We start from the raw sequence: 13,090 nt of genomic DNA on the forward strand, positions 1-13,090 counted from the left end.
CAGAGTGTTATCTCCAGTTATCCGTTCGTGTCTGAATGTGGAGTAACTCTGTTGGGGGATCTCAATGGGTCCAGCAGCATCTATGAGTGAGGTGGGGTGAGGGATGGTGGAAGGAACTGTCAGTGCTTTGGAACTGACAATGAAAGAGAGAGAGTCAGTATTGAGGATGAGATGTGTGTTGGTGGATTGGGAGGAATGGTGGGAGAGGCTTTGAATGATGGGCTGAGTGAGCTGGATAAGGGAATGGGAGGTATATTTGAAGCCCAGAGGAAACACGGGGAACCACACTTTATACTCTGCTTGGCCCATCTACAAGCCCAATGGGATTTTTTTTTTTTTGTTAAGGGTAACCCCATCACCTTCTAATCTCCTACCTGTCCTTATCTTCTAGTCCACCTCCCGTCCTACCTCTCTGCCTTTCTTCACCCATCCGCCACCAATTTAACTTTCTGACTCCACCCCTCCGTTCCCTCCTCCCCCACCTAATGGTTCCCATTGTCACCTTTATTACTGATCAGATTCCAGCGCTGGTAGCCCTTTGAGTTCCCACTTTTTCCCCCTCCCGCTGTCTCTATCTCCATCCCCCGCCCCTTTCACCATTCCCTACCCAGTCCACCTTCACTATTGCTCCCTGTCTTACACATTCTCGGTCTCTTAATACCATCCATCTCCACTGCACTCTTTCCACAGGGGTACAGGATGAGAGTAAGGGAGTGATAGAGAGAGAGAGAGGGAAGGGGGGAGGAAATGGAAAGGGGGGAAAGAGAGAGGGGAGCGGGAAAGGGAAAGTGAGGTGATCAGTGAACTTGTGAGAACGTGGTGGTCGGAGGGGATCCTGAATTGAATCCGATCAGTTAGGATGGTGATAATGGAATCGCTGGGGAAAGGGAAAAGGCAGACAGAACCAGTATGGGAGGGGGGAGAGTCAGAGGGTGAAATAGTTGGGATTGGAAGAGACAAAGTGGGGGAAACAGGTGGGGGGGGAGAGTGCGGGGAAAGGGTGAGAGAGGGAGGGAGAAATGGGAAAGAGGAAGCGGTGGAGGGAGGGAGGGTGACAAAGGGAAAGAGAGTTGGGGAGACAGAGGAGTGAGAGTTGGGGGAGAGGCAGGGAGAGAGGGGAGAGAGTGGGTGGGAGAGAATGGTCGTGGATGAGGTGCCGATTGGTGGTGGAGTGGGTGGGCAGTTGTAGACGAGGAGCCGAGCGTTGGTAGATGAGGAGCCGATTAGTGGTGGAGCGAGTGATCGGCCGTAGATGGGTAGTTGATTGAGCGGGCTTCTGTGTCTCAGATGGTGAGGAGCTTCTCAAGTGTTGTCAAGCCCACTCCACCCTGGCAGAGGGGAATGTCTCATTGCACTCCTGACACTTGATCTGTTGATAGGAGAAAGGTAATGTGGTGGATGTCATGTGCATAGACTAACTCCATCCAGGACGCAGAGAGTGTCCCATCACATTACTGACTTTAGTCCTGTGGGTAGGGGAACAGGCTTGGGGAGTTAGTAGGGGAGTTGTTCACCACAGTATTTCCAGCCTCCGACCTGTGATTGTAGCCACACCGTGTATGTGACTACTCCAGTTTAGTTCCTGGTCAGGGGGAACCACTACCAAGGAGATCAACAGTGGAGGAGTTGATTTCAGCATTGCTCTTAAATGTCAGAGAGAAATGGTTGAATTTTCCCCTGTTAAATATTGTTACTGCCTGGCAGTTCGATGGCAAATGACATGGGCACCACACATCAGCCCAGGTTGCATGTTGCCCAGCGCTTGGCTGTGGACTGCTCCATTACCTGGGGAGCTGCGAATCGTGAACACGGTGCATTTATCACCTCTGACCCTCTGATGGATGGAAGGTCATTGATGAAGCAGTGAAGATGTTTGAGCCCAGGACACCATCCTGTGGAATCCCTACAGAGACATCCTGTGGCTGAGATGAATCATCTCCCACCACCATGATGTGACAGACCATAAGGCCCAGCAGCAGAATTTTGCCATTCAGCCCATCATGCTTTTCCTTCATTCATTCATGGCTGATTTATTTTCCCTCTCAACCTCATTCTTTTCCCTTTCTCCCCATAACATTTGACACCCTCACTAATTAAGTTCCCACCAATCTCCTCTTTAAATATATCAAATGATTTGGGTATACTGTCCTGTTTAATGTGGATAGGATCTACTCAGGTAGTTTGTTGGATAAATGTCAGTGATGTAGCTGTACTGGAACTCGCTGGCTAAGGAGGTGGCAGGCTCTGAATCACAAGGCATTGGTAACATTGCCAGAATGTCATCAGGGACCATGTTTTTTCTGTACCCAATGCCATATGTTGTTGATATTGTAGAGTCAACCAAACTGGCTGAAGACTGGTGTCTTGGTGGTGACCACTGCAGGAGGGTGAAGTAGATCACCCGCACGGGATTTGTGATGATCCTGCTGGAGACCACTGCAGGAGGATGAAGTGGTAGTCTGCTTGGGACTGGTGTCTTTCAGGCGGGAACCACTGCAGAATGACAAGTTTGATAAATCGCTCGGTGCTTCTGGCTGAATGTTGCAGCAAATGCTTTAGTTTTTGCTTTGGCACTGATGTGAAAAATTCAAGGCTGCAGCACTGCCCTTTCTGGCACACATCTTCCTGACCAGATTAATCAGTCCTCTCCTTGCTTCCCATTAGCCAGCCCACCTGACTTCATGTGTTAGCTCCTGCACCTCTTTATTTCCCGCAATAACCTTTGATGCCTCATCTCTGGAAATCAAAGTTTTGGTGGGAGAATTTGTGGCAAAATTTGGGACAGGGTAATAACACTGAGTAGAGTGATGTGGAAAGGACATTGCTCAAGATCCATTCCCTTGGAAGTGATCAACCCGGCTTCTGAACCCATGGTCAGATCAATGCAACTCACCTACTTTCCCACACCTAATCCCCTTGGATGGGACTGGACAGGGTGCATCAGGAAAGCCAAGGTGGCCCTGGGCAAACTCAGACATTATCCATATGCCTGGTAGACACTTCTGGTCACACAAGGTTGGTTGTGTCCATCCCTAAGCAATTGCAAGTTCTCAGCAAGAGGCAACATCTCACAATGCCGTGATTAATCACACACCAATGGGCAAGCTTACATGGAGCGCTGCCAAAAGAAACCAGCATTCATGTCAAAGACCCCCACCAGCCAGGCCACGTGTACCTTGACATAGAAAAAAGCTTTGACTTCTGACATTAAGGGCATCGTGCAGTGCCAAAAGCACTACATAAATTGGACCTGTTGTGGCTGAGAGAGAGAAAATGCATAGTCGTTGGACTGAAGCATGTGTTCTGCCTCACTGAGCACATTTCAACAGAAGTTGTCCCAGACAGGAACAGGACAGGCGGCCTGACATGTTGACATTAGAATCATGGACACAATGAGCTGCATTGTCAAGGAGAGGAAAAAAATTCCAGTAGAATCCCACTCTTAATAAATGTAACATTAGACAAATCCTCCATGGAACATGCACTCAGTGATTACTTTATTAGGTACATCCAATCATCTGGCAGCAACTTAATGCTTAAAAGCATACAGCCATGGTCAAGAGGTTCATACCAAACATCAGAGGGGTGAAGAAATGTGATCTAAGTGAATGACTGGAGAATAATTGTTGGTGCCAGACAGAGTGGGTGGAGTATCTCAGAAACTGTTGAACTCCTGGGATTTTCATGTACAATGGTCGCTAGAGTTTCAAGTGTGGTGTGAAAAATAAACAAATAAGAAAATAAAGAGTGGTGAGCTGCAATTTTGTGGGGGGGGGGATGCCTTGTTAATGGGAGACTCAGAAGAATGGGCAGACTGGTTCAGCTGACAGGAAGGTGACAGTAGCTCAAATAACTACGAACTACAGCAGTGGTGTGCAGAAGAACATCACTGAGCGCACAATAGTTCAAACCTTGAAGTGGGTGAGCTACAGTAGCAGAAGACCACATAACCCATATCAGGACAAGACCGTCTCCGTTATTGACCTGATCCACACTTCTCTCTCCTAACCCCAACCCGCCAATTCCATTAATATCCAATCAATCAGTACTGTCACTGAACACAGGCAGTGTTTGAGCCCCCACCACCCTGCAAGTAGACTCCCCTTCACACGGAGCCCAGAGCTGACTGCAATATCCCAACTGTTCAGGCACCTTCTGTGCAAGGAGAAACAGGTCAATGTTTCAGGACCACGCATGATTTTGGCAAGATATCTTTGCCTTTGAACTTGGATCCCCATACAATTAGCGCCAATGCAGTGTTTCCTTGCAACATGCCCAGTATTTTAACCATTAGCAACCTGTGCACAGTGAGCTATAAAAACTTTCATCGAGTCACAAGTTAGGGAAACCGGCCCTTCCACCCCACTTGTCCATGCCAACCAAGAGTACCATCCAAGCTCCTTTAGCCCATATCCCTCTGTCCATGTACCTGTCCAGGTATCTTTGCCTCAACCACTTCCTCTGGTAGCTCGTTTCATATATGGATCAGCCTCTAGGTGAAAAAGATGCCACCCTGAGTTCCCAATAAATCTCCCCCTTTCATCTTAAACTCTGCATGTGCCCCTCATACATTTACACACCTCCATAAAATCACACCTCGTTCTCCTACGCTATAAATCTCAGCCTGTTCATCTTCTCTCCATAACTCATTGCCATGAGTCCTGACAACGTCCTCACAAACCTCATCTTCACTCTTTCCTACAGTAAGAAGAATAAAATTAAACATTAATTCCCTAACCCTGGGTAAAAGAATGTCTGTATTCAAAACATCTCATTATTTTACGAAGAAAATCTTTGTCTTCCCGTTTCTTTTTTCCTGACAAACCGGATAGTCGCGAATGATATTGGAGCTGCAGAGTCTAGGCCTGTCTCTGTACCTTACACCCACTCCCCACCCCCACATGTTCTCTGTCCTCCTCACAGCCCCGTTTAATCTGCCTCCGTCTATGACTCCAGCAGGAGGAGGTAACCTGGCAGAGATCAGTACAGTGACCCAGCAGTCATCTTGGACAGCCCCAGTTTATCTCTACATCCCCACCTCCTACTCGGATGTTTTGGGGTCCGCTCACCGTTGTCATGTGGGGAGCGCGGTAGTCACGCCACAGCAGCGAGGGTGGACACAGATCACCTCTCCTCCCACAAAGCAGTGCTCCCTCACCTCCCTGCCCACTGCGCGACGTTTCCTCCTCACCTGCCTTCCCACAGCATGGCACTAACCGCCCGTCCTACAGCGCGGAGCTCTCTCTTCACCTCCTCTCCCACAAGGCGGGCTCCCTCTTACCACCTCTCCCACAACGTGATGGTCCCTCCTCACTGTCCCTCTCACAGCACGATGCACCCTCCTCATCGCCCCTCTCGCAAACACAGTGCTCTCTCCTCTCACCCTTTCCACAACGTGGCTCAACCTCTTCACGGCCTCTCCATTGTACTCCCCCCTCACCAGCTCCCCCCACACACGAGCAGCGCTCCCTGAGCGATGCTGTCTCCTCAACACACTCCTACGCCCCCCACCCCGGAACGGAGGAAATGCGATTTTATTTGTCTGTGTCAGCGAGTCTCCAATTTCCTTTGATATCAATGAACAAGATTAGAAAGTAGTTGATAACTTGGGTCTGTGGGATCCTGTGCATTGTGGGATCTTACTATGTAGTTGGCCGCAGCGCTCCTTACACCATTTGCCGTCTCCCCTGAGTACCGGAAGACTTTCTGTGCCGGGCTCCCAGTCACTCCCCCACCCCGTCCACCGGCGCTGCGACCCTTCACGCTGGCCCAATTGACAGGAAGCGCAGCTCTTCGTATATGACCGTCTCCCCCCTGCGATGAGGGCCCCCACCGCCCGGCAGCTCCCGCAGGCTGGCGTACACCGGGCCACACTCCTCCCCCTCTCCAACGGACATTGCTGTTGTAACTTCCTGTGGGATGTGGCTCGTCCTCTGCCTGTCCGCGTCCTGGGGCAGAAATAAAAGCAAATCTCAATTCTTCATCAAACAGCATTGAACTGCTCACTCCTTATCAATAAACTAAGTCCACAACCTCTGGATTTACTTCCAAGGCCTCTACAACTCAAGTTCTCAATATTTATTCTTATTTGTTTATTGTTACTTTTGTTATTTTCTATTTGCAGATTGTTGTTTTTTTGCGCATTCGCTGTTTGCATCAATGATGTGTGGAGTTTGTATTGATTCTATTTTGTTTCTTTGTTTTTTTTATTTTGAATGAAAATGAATCCCTCAGGATAGAATGTGGTGACATATGTACTTTAATAATAAATCTACTTTAAACTTTGAGCACCGAGGACGAGGGCATTTAAACGCTGCGAACACTGGCTAGTGAACAGGCTGCGAATAACAGGCTGGAACCCTGTTGTGGATACAATAGTCTTGTACGTTCTCCCTCATCTCTTCTTTCAGTTACGCTCTCTCCTCCCAATGCTCTGAAAAAATTTCTCATCTTTGTCTATTTCACTCATCCACTCTCTTGTTCCTCCTCTTTCTCTCCCTGTCTCTTTACTTCTCTCCCTCCCTCCCGTTCCCTCCGTCTCTCTCGCTCCCTTCCCTGCTCTCCCTCCCTCTCATTCACACCCATGCACCCAAACCGCACTCCTCCTGCACCATGGTAGTCTGTGAGCAGACCCCCATTCATAGTGCGACACTTTCCCCTCAATGCCTTCCCGCAGCGCCGTGCTCCCAATGTCCTGACCTTTACTGGGCTGAGCTGTGACCTGTACCTTAGGTGTGGTCAAGCATGCACTGGAGCTGACGGTGGTGTCCAGGATCTCCAAGGCCCTCTCCTTGGTCCGTCTATCCCGTCTGGAACAGCAGAAGGTGGCCCAGGGTTACAGAACATCACAGAGCATCAACCAAACCCACACCCCGGTCTCACATCATTGTGATGTCTAGACCGTTTGGCACAATATCCTCGGCCGAGGCTGTGGACTGGCACCACTCTGCCCCTCCTCCTCCATTCTCTCCGTTCTCCTTTCCCATCCCCTGTCTTAAACGAGAGACAGACATCCAAGAGAGAAGAATATATCTGAAAGTTTCATAATTTCCTTCTTCGTTTGGACGCCTCACCTGAGGTGCTGACAACTGGCCACTGATCAAGGTGTGACCACCCAAGCGCTGTGTGACCACGGGTTGACAAGGACCAGACTGGAAGACAGGGAATTCCCAGTCTCCCTCATTGTGCTTTTGGATCTGGAGCTCTCTTTGTTTAGGTTGGTTAGTTTTATTATGTAAGTTATGTATAACAAACAGACACTAACTGTAAGGAGTTAGTTCTTCTTACTTCTGGATGCACTTGTAGACGAAGAGTCCAGCCAGTAGCGTGCTGAGAATGAGGCTGCTCGTGAGTAACACTGCGATCCAAACAGCAGAGACCCCACCTGTAACAGCAACCAACAGGACACCTTCAGAATAGTCCTCTGAACAAATCAAACCCTTTCTCATTTATGGACCGACCACTGCACAGGATCGGAATAAGCTGTGGAAAGTTGCACACTCAGCACCATCACGGGCGCTGGACTCCCCCATATCTAAGACAGCTTCAAATGTCGATGCCTCAACAGTTGGCACCATCATTAAGGACACCCTCGCCCCCAATCACCACTGACATGCACTCTTCTCATTGTTACCATCAAGGAAGAGGCATAGAAGCCTGGACACACTCTGCCTCACTATAATTTTCACTTTTTTTTGCTCTTTTGCACTACATACAATTTAATCTCTCTCTATATATCTATCTATATATATCTTATTGTGTATTGCCATGTGCTCCTGTCCCAAAACATGGCATCTGCCAGTGACATCAATCTAGATTCTGATTCTGATTCTAATGGAAAATCCAGAACTTTTGGCTTTTCACTGTATTCACAGCATTGCCGTCATTTTCTGGAAGAGAGAACCGTGTGTTCATTTTACTTGGGCTTTGTCCTCAGCATATTGAGGGAAATGGCTAAGTCTCGGATAAGGGCAGTGGGATCTTGAAGGAGCATGGAGAGTGCGATTCCCATCTCATTGGCACATTTCACCATCCCAATGTGTTCCTCAGCTTGTGATGTATGGTTGTCATCTGGTCCTGAGGAAAGCAGGGCAGCCAGACTGTACAGAGCAAGATCCCATTACTAGCAATGCGACGATGACCACTATAGGGGTTGAGACGCTAGAATGAACTCCCTTCTGGCCGTGTGATCTTCCCCATCCAGCTGGGAAGGAAGGTGGACTTCGTTCAGATGGAGCTCGAATGGAGGACGGAGGGAATTGCTGATGTTGAGGCTGCACTCTACTGAATGGAGATATTCTCACCTTTCATCCACAGGGACACTGTGAACATGACTCCTCCATGCTGGTTTCGGACTGTACAGAAGGCAGTCACATCCTCCTCTCCCTCGCCCACACCCAAGGTCAGAGAGCCAGTCACCAGTTGCCCGTCTTCCACCTGCCACGACTGGAAACGACCGTGCGTCTGGTTCCCGCTGAGGCTGGCGAGGGGGAGGTGCCAGGTGAGCTCTCCGGGTGGGTTCGATCTGGCTGCACACACACATGAGATGACCTCAGGGGTCCGAGTGCATCCTGAATCCGGAGAAATCTCAGGCTTATCTGGAAAGAAACAAAACGGCAGTAGATGTTGGTAGCACCAATTTATTGTAATGGTACAGTGTAACTATGAAGCCTCAGCTGTGTCATTCTCTGTAAACTAAGGCTGTCTCCATTTTAATGCATTGGATCCCTCTCTTCTGTAGTTGGAGTTGCTCTACTGCCTATCACTGCTGTAACGTGTGATTGTTTGAGTTACTGTCCACTTCCTGTCAGACAGAATCAGTCTGGCTATTCTCTTACCTCTCATTAACAAAGCGGTTTCACCCACAGAACTGCAATTCATTGTTTTTTTTATGTTTGGTTTTCACACCATTCTCTGTAAACTTTAAAGACTTTTATGCATGAAAATTCCACGAGATCAGCAGTTTCTGAAATACTCAACCCACCCTGTCTAGCACCAACAATCATTCCGCACTGAGTCATTTCGATCATATTTCTCCTCCATTCCAATATTTGATCTGAACCTGTTAACCACGCTTTTTTGCATTGAGTTGCCGCCACATGATTCGCTGATTAGATGTACTCGTACTTATTAACGTGACCACTGAGTATGTATTGTTTAGCGAAGCATAAATAGTCCACTGACTTTGCATTTGAACTTAAAGATGCATCCACTTACACTCCACGCTGAGGGTGATGGCCCTCTCTGCTGTCCCGTGTTCATTCTCTGCCACACACTGATAGACTCCGGCCTGCTGGGGTGTCACATGAGGGAACTCCAGCCACAGCTCGTTACTGGAACTTGTTGTGTGCAGTGTGACACCGAGATGTCTCCATGTCAGGTTCGATGCTGGGAAACTCTGCACGGAGCAGAGGATCGACGTAGGAATCCCTTCCTTCATATTCAGCCAGAAATTATCCACATTTTCGGGAGAAGTGATTGAGAGATTCTGTGGAGCGTCTAATACAAACAAATAAAAAATGAAGCTTGAGAACACAAGGTTCCACGTGTCAACCACCTGAATGATTTTCTTCAATCACTTCCACTTCACCTTTGCAATGCATTCCAATGTAAATAGAAAGTAGACGAGTATGACCCAGGAACAGTCCTTGTGCCCCATGGCGTTACGTTGAACTACTTATACTGGAAATTGGAAACAGATGGAAGTTATTTACTTGAATTTCCAGAAGACGTTCGATAAGGTGCCACATAAAAGACTTATGCATAAGATAAGGAATCACAGAATTGGTGGTGCTGTACTTGTTGCAACGAATGAGGCCAACCCAAGCCCAGGACACAGGCACGGAGATTTAGTTAGGATGCCGACGCGATCGTGAGCGTTGAACGGCAAACAGGAGGGAGAGCAGGAAGGTAGGAGACAGACACGGAGAGACTGGGTTTCACAGGTAAACTTCGGAACTGGAGTAGAACTTAGAAAACTGATCGTGACACGGAGAGACTGAGTTTCACAGATAAATCTCGGTACTGAAGCAAAACACAATCCTTAAGCGGCCAGGAAGCGTTAAATACCACACTGGCAAAACCAATGATCTGGCAACTGGTGGGTGCAAAGCCGGGCTTCTTATGCTGCAGGTCTTGATGAAAACCAGGTGTGCCGTCATCAAAGGGAATTAGGAGGAAATGGGGAATTAACGGTCGGAACTGTGACAGTATTAGCATGGACAGAGGATTGCTTAACTAATAGAAAGCAGATACATGGGTGCTACTCTGGTTGGAGATCAGTGGTGAGCAGGGGTCAGTGATGGGCCCGCAACTGTTCACGATATACATTAACGATCTGAAAGAGGGGACCGAGTACAGTATAGTGTATCTAATTTTGCTGATGGTACTAAATTGAGTGGAAAAGAAAATTGCGCAGAAGACAGGGAGAGTCTGTAGAGAGATATAGAGAGGGCAAGGGGTGGCAGATGGAATACGATGTTGGTAAATGCGAGGTCATCCACTTTGGAAGGCAAGTGGCGAGCAGAATATTATCTAAGTGGTAAAAATTGCAGCATGCTGCTGTGCAGAAAGACTTTCAGACTGTTTGTGCATTAATCACAAAGGTTGGTTTGCAGGCGCAGCAGGCTATTTAGAAGACAAATGGGATGTTGGCCTTCATTGCTAGGTAGACTGAATTTAAGATCAGGGAGATTATGCTGCAACTGTACAGGGTACTGCTGAGGCCGCACCTGGAGTACTGTGTGCAGTTCTGGTCTCTTTACTCGAGAAACGATATACTGGCTTTGAAGACGGTGCTGAGGAGGTTCACCAGGTTGATTCCAGAGGTGCGGGGATTAGACATGACGAGAGATTATCGCCTGGAACTTCACTCATTGCAATTCATAAGAATGAGAGATCTTACAGAAACATACAAAGTTATGAAAGGGATAGGTAAGATCGAGGCAAGGCATTTGTTGCCACTGATAGGTGAGACAACTAGGGAACATAGCCTCAAGATTCTGGGGAGTAGATTCAGGGTGGAGATGAGGAAGATCCTCTAAGCAGTTGCCCAGCACTCTGAAAAGTTAAATAACTGATGCCCACAAAGCAGGAGAAGGCTATAAGAAGATAACAAAGTGTTTTCAGGTTGGCATTTCCTCAGTTCGTAATGTAATTAATAAATGGCAGTTAACAGGAAAGGTGGAGGTCAAGTTGAGGTCTGGAAGACCAAGAAAACTTTCCGAGAGAACTGCTCGTAGGATTGCTAGAAAGGCAAATCAAAACCCCCGTTTGACAGCAGAAGACCTTCAGGAAGATTTAGTAGACTCTGGAGTGCTGGTACACTGTTCTACTGGGCAGCAACACCTGCATAAATATGACCTTCATGGAAGAGTCATCAGAAGTAAACCGTTCCTGCATCCTCACCACAAAATTCAGCATCAGAAGTTTGCAAAGGAACATCTAAACAAGCCTGACGCATTTTGGAAACAAGGCCCGTGGACTGGTGAAGTTAAAATAGAACTTTCTGGCCTCAATGAGCAAAGGTACGTTTGGAGAAAAAAGGATGCAAAATTTCATGAAAAGAACACCTCTCCAACTGTCAAGCACAGGAGTGGATTGATCATGCTTTGGGCTTGTGTTGCAGCCAGTGGCACGGGGAACATTTCACTGGTAGAGGGAAGAATGAATTCAATTAAATACCAGCAAATTCTGGAAACAAACATCAGACCGTCTGTAAAAAAGCTAAAGGTGAAAAGAGGATGGCTTCTACAACAGGATAATGATCCTAAACACAACTCAAAATTCACAATATGAGGGTTTTGCCATGACCCTCACAGTTCCCCGACTGTCATCGAAAATCTGTGGATAGACCTCCGAACAGAAGTGCATGCAAGACCGCCCAAGAATCTCACAGAACTAGAAGCTTTTTTGCAAGGAGGAATGGGCGAAAATCCCCCAAACAGGAATAGAAAGACTCTTAGCTGGCTACAGAATGCATTTACAAGTTGTGATACTTGCCAAAGGGGGTGTTACTAAGTACTGATCATGCAGGGTCCCCAAACTTTTGCTTCGGGCCCTTTACCTTTTTTGTTATTTTATGTGACGAAAAACCAAGTTATCAGAAGATTGATGCTGATGAGAGAGATAAGAGAGACAAATGGAGAAGTGTTCAAAATGTTAATGAACGAGGAGAGAGATTAACGAAAAGAGACGCAGTTCCAAGTATTGACAGACCGGTTGCTTTGAACCTGAACTGTTTGAAGTTTGATGGACAGGCGATACCTCAGCAGGGGGATAAAAGGAACAGGTTCGCTAAGGCAAGCGACACACCACGACACCACGAGATAACGAGACCCTGGAACAGCGGTGTGCCCCCACAAGTTGGTGCGAGTTTGGAGGTCTGATCGCGGGAACTGGCCATAGACGCACAGGGTGAAAAGGTACGATCGGCGGGAACCTGGTGTGCGTGTGTCCGCCCTTGCCTGGGTGCCGGGTTCACCGCGGAAGAACAGTCGTATCCGGAACGGAGGGGTCACAGTCAGTGACCACAGAAGACATTAAAAGGGTTCGCCCGAAAGCTAACTGCGAAGAACGAAGGTCTGTTTGAATCAGAATTTGCATATTCTCTCTCTCTCTCTCCAACAGCACAACAGCAATTGCTGCGAACTGTACTAAGCTGAACTAAACTCTGCGTCACTTGAGACTGATCATTTTACCCCTAGACTGCGATAGAGCTTGTTTGATTCCTATTACCCTAGTTCTGTATACACGTGTGTTTTATCATTGCTAACCTGTTGCATTTATATCCTCACGATTAGAGGACTGTGTTACTTATTTCTTTAATAAAGTTTTCTCAGTTCCAGTAATCCAGACTCCAACTAAGTGGTCCATTTCTGCTGGTTTGGCAACCCAGTTACGGGGTACGTAACATTTGAAACTGTAAAAGATGGAAATAAAAAAGTAACCTTGCTTACAATGTTAAAGAAATGTGTCATCTTTAACTTTATGCCTTTTGGAAATCAGGTCATTTTTTAATTGCTTAGCTATTCACAATAACAAAAATTTTGACCAGGGGTGCCCAAACGCTTGCATCCCACTGTATATTTAA

At 47.5% G+C, this 13,090-nt stretch overlaps 1 protein-coding gene across 2 annotated transcripts in view; it reads right to left on the reverse strand.

Moving 5' to 3' along the window:
• Nucleotides 1–3,477: 3,477 nt before the first annotated feature.
• The window catches only part of LOC140201660 (sialic acid-binding Ig-like lectin 13), a 35,288-nt gene continuing 25,675 nt past the window's right edge, over nt 3,478–13,090 (reverse strand). The window contains exons 5-9 of one of the 2 annotated variants that reach the window (XM_072266119.1): nt 9,217–9,498; nt 8,304–8,597; nt 7,288–7,384; nt 6,728–6,809; nt 5,689–5,948 (exon numbers count right to left, since the gene is read on the reverse strand). In XM_072266119.1, coding sequence (XP_072122220.1) covers nt 5,760–5,948; nt 6,728–6,809; nt 7,288–7,384; nt 8,304–8,597; nt 9,217–9,498 — 944 coding nt within the window. In that variant the 3' untranslated portion in view covers nt 5,689–5,759. Of the gene's footprint in view, nt 5,949–6,727; nt 6,810–7,287; nt 7,385–8,303; nt 8,598–9,216; nt 9,499–13,090 lie in introns of both variants that reach the window. The other variant, XM_072266118.1, reaches the window with a different exon arrangement.

The sequence above is a fragment of the Mobula birostris genome, chromosome 8 (assembly GCF_030028105.1).
Source record: "Mobula birostris isolate sMobBir1 chromosome 8, sMobBir1.hap1, whole genome shotgun sequence".
In the NCBI taxonomy this organism is placed as follows: domain Eukaryota; kingdom Metazoa; phylum Chordata; class Chondrichthyes; order Myliobatiformes; family Myliobatidae; genus Mobula; species Mobula birostris.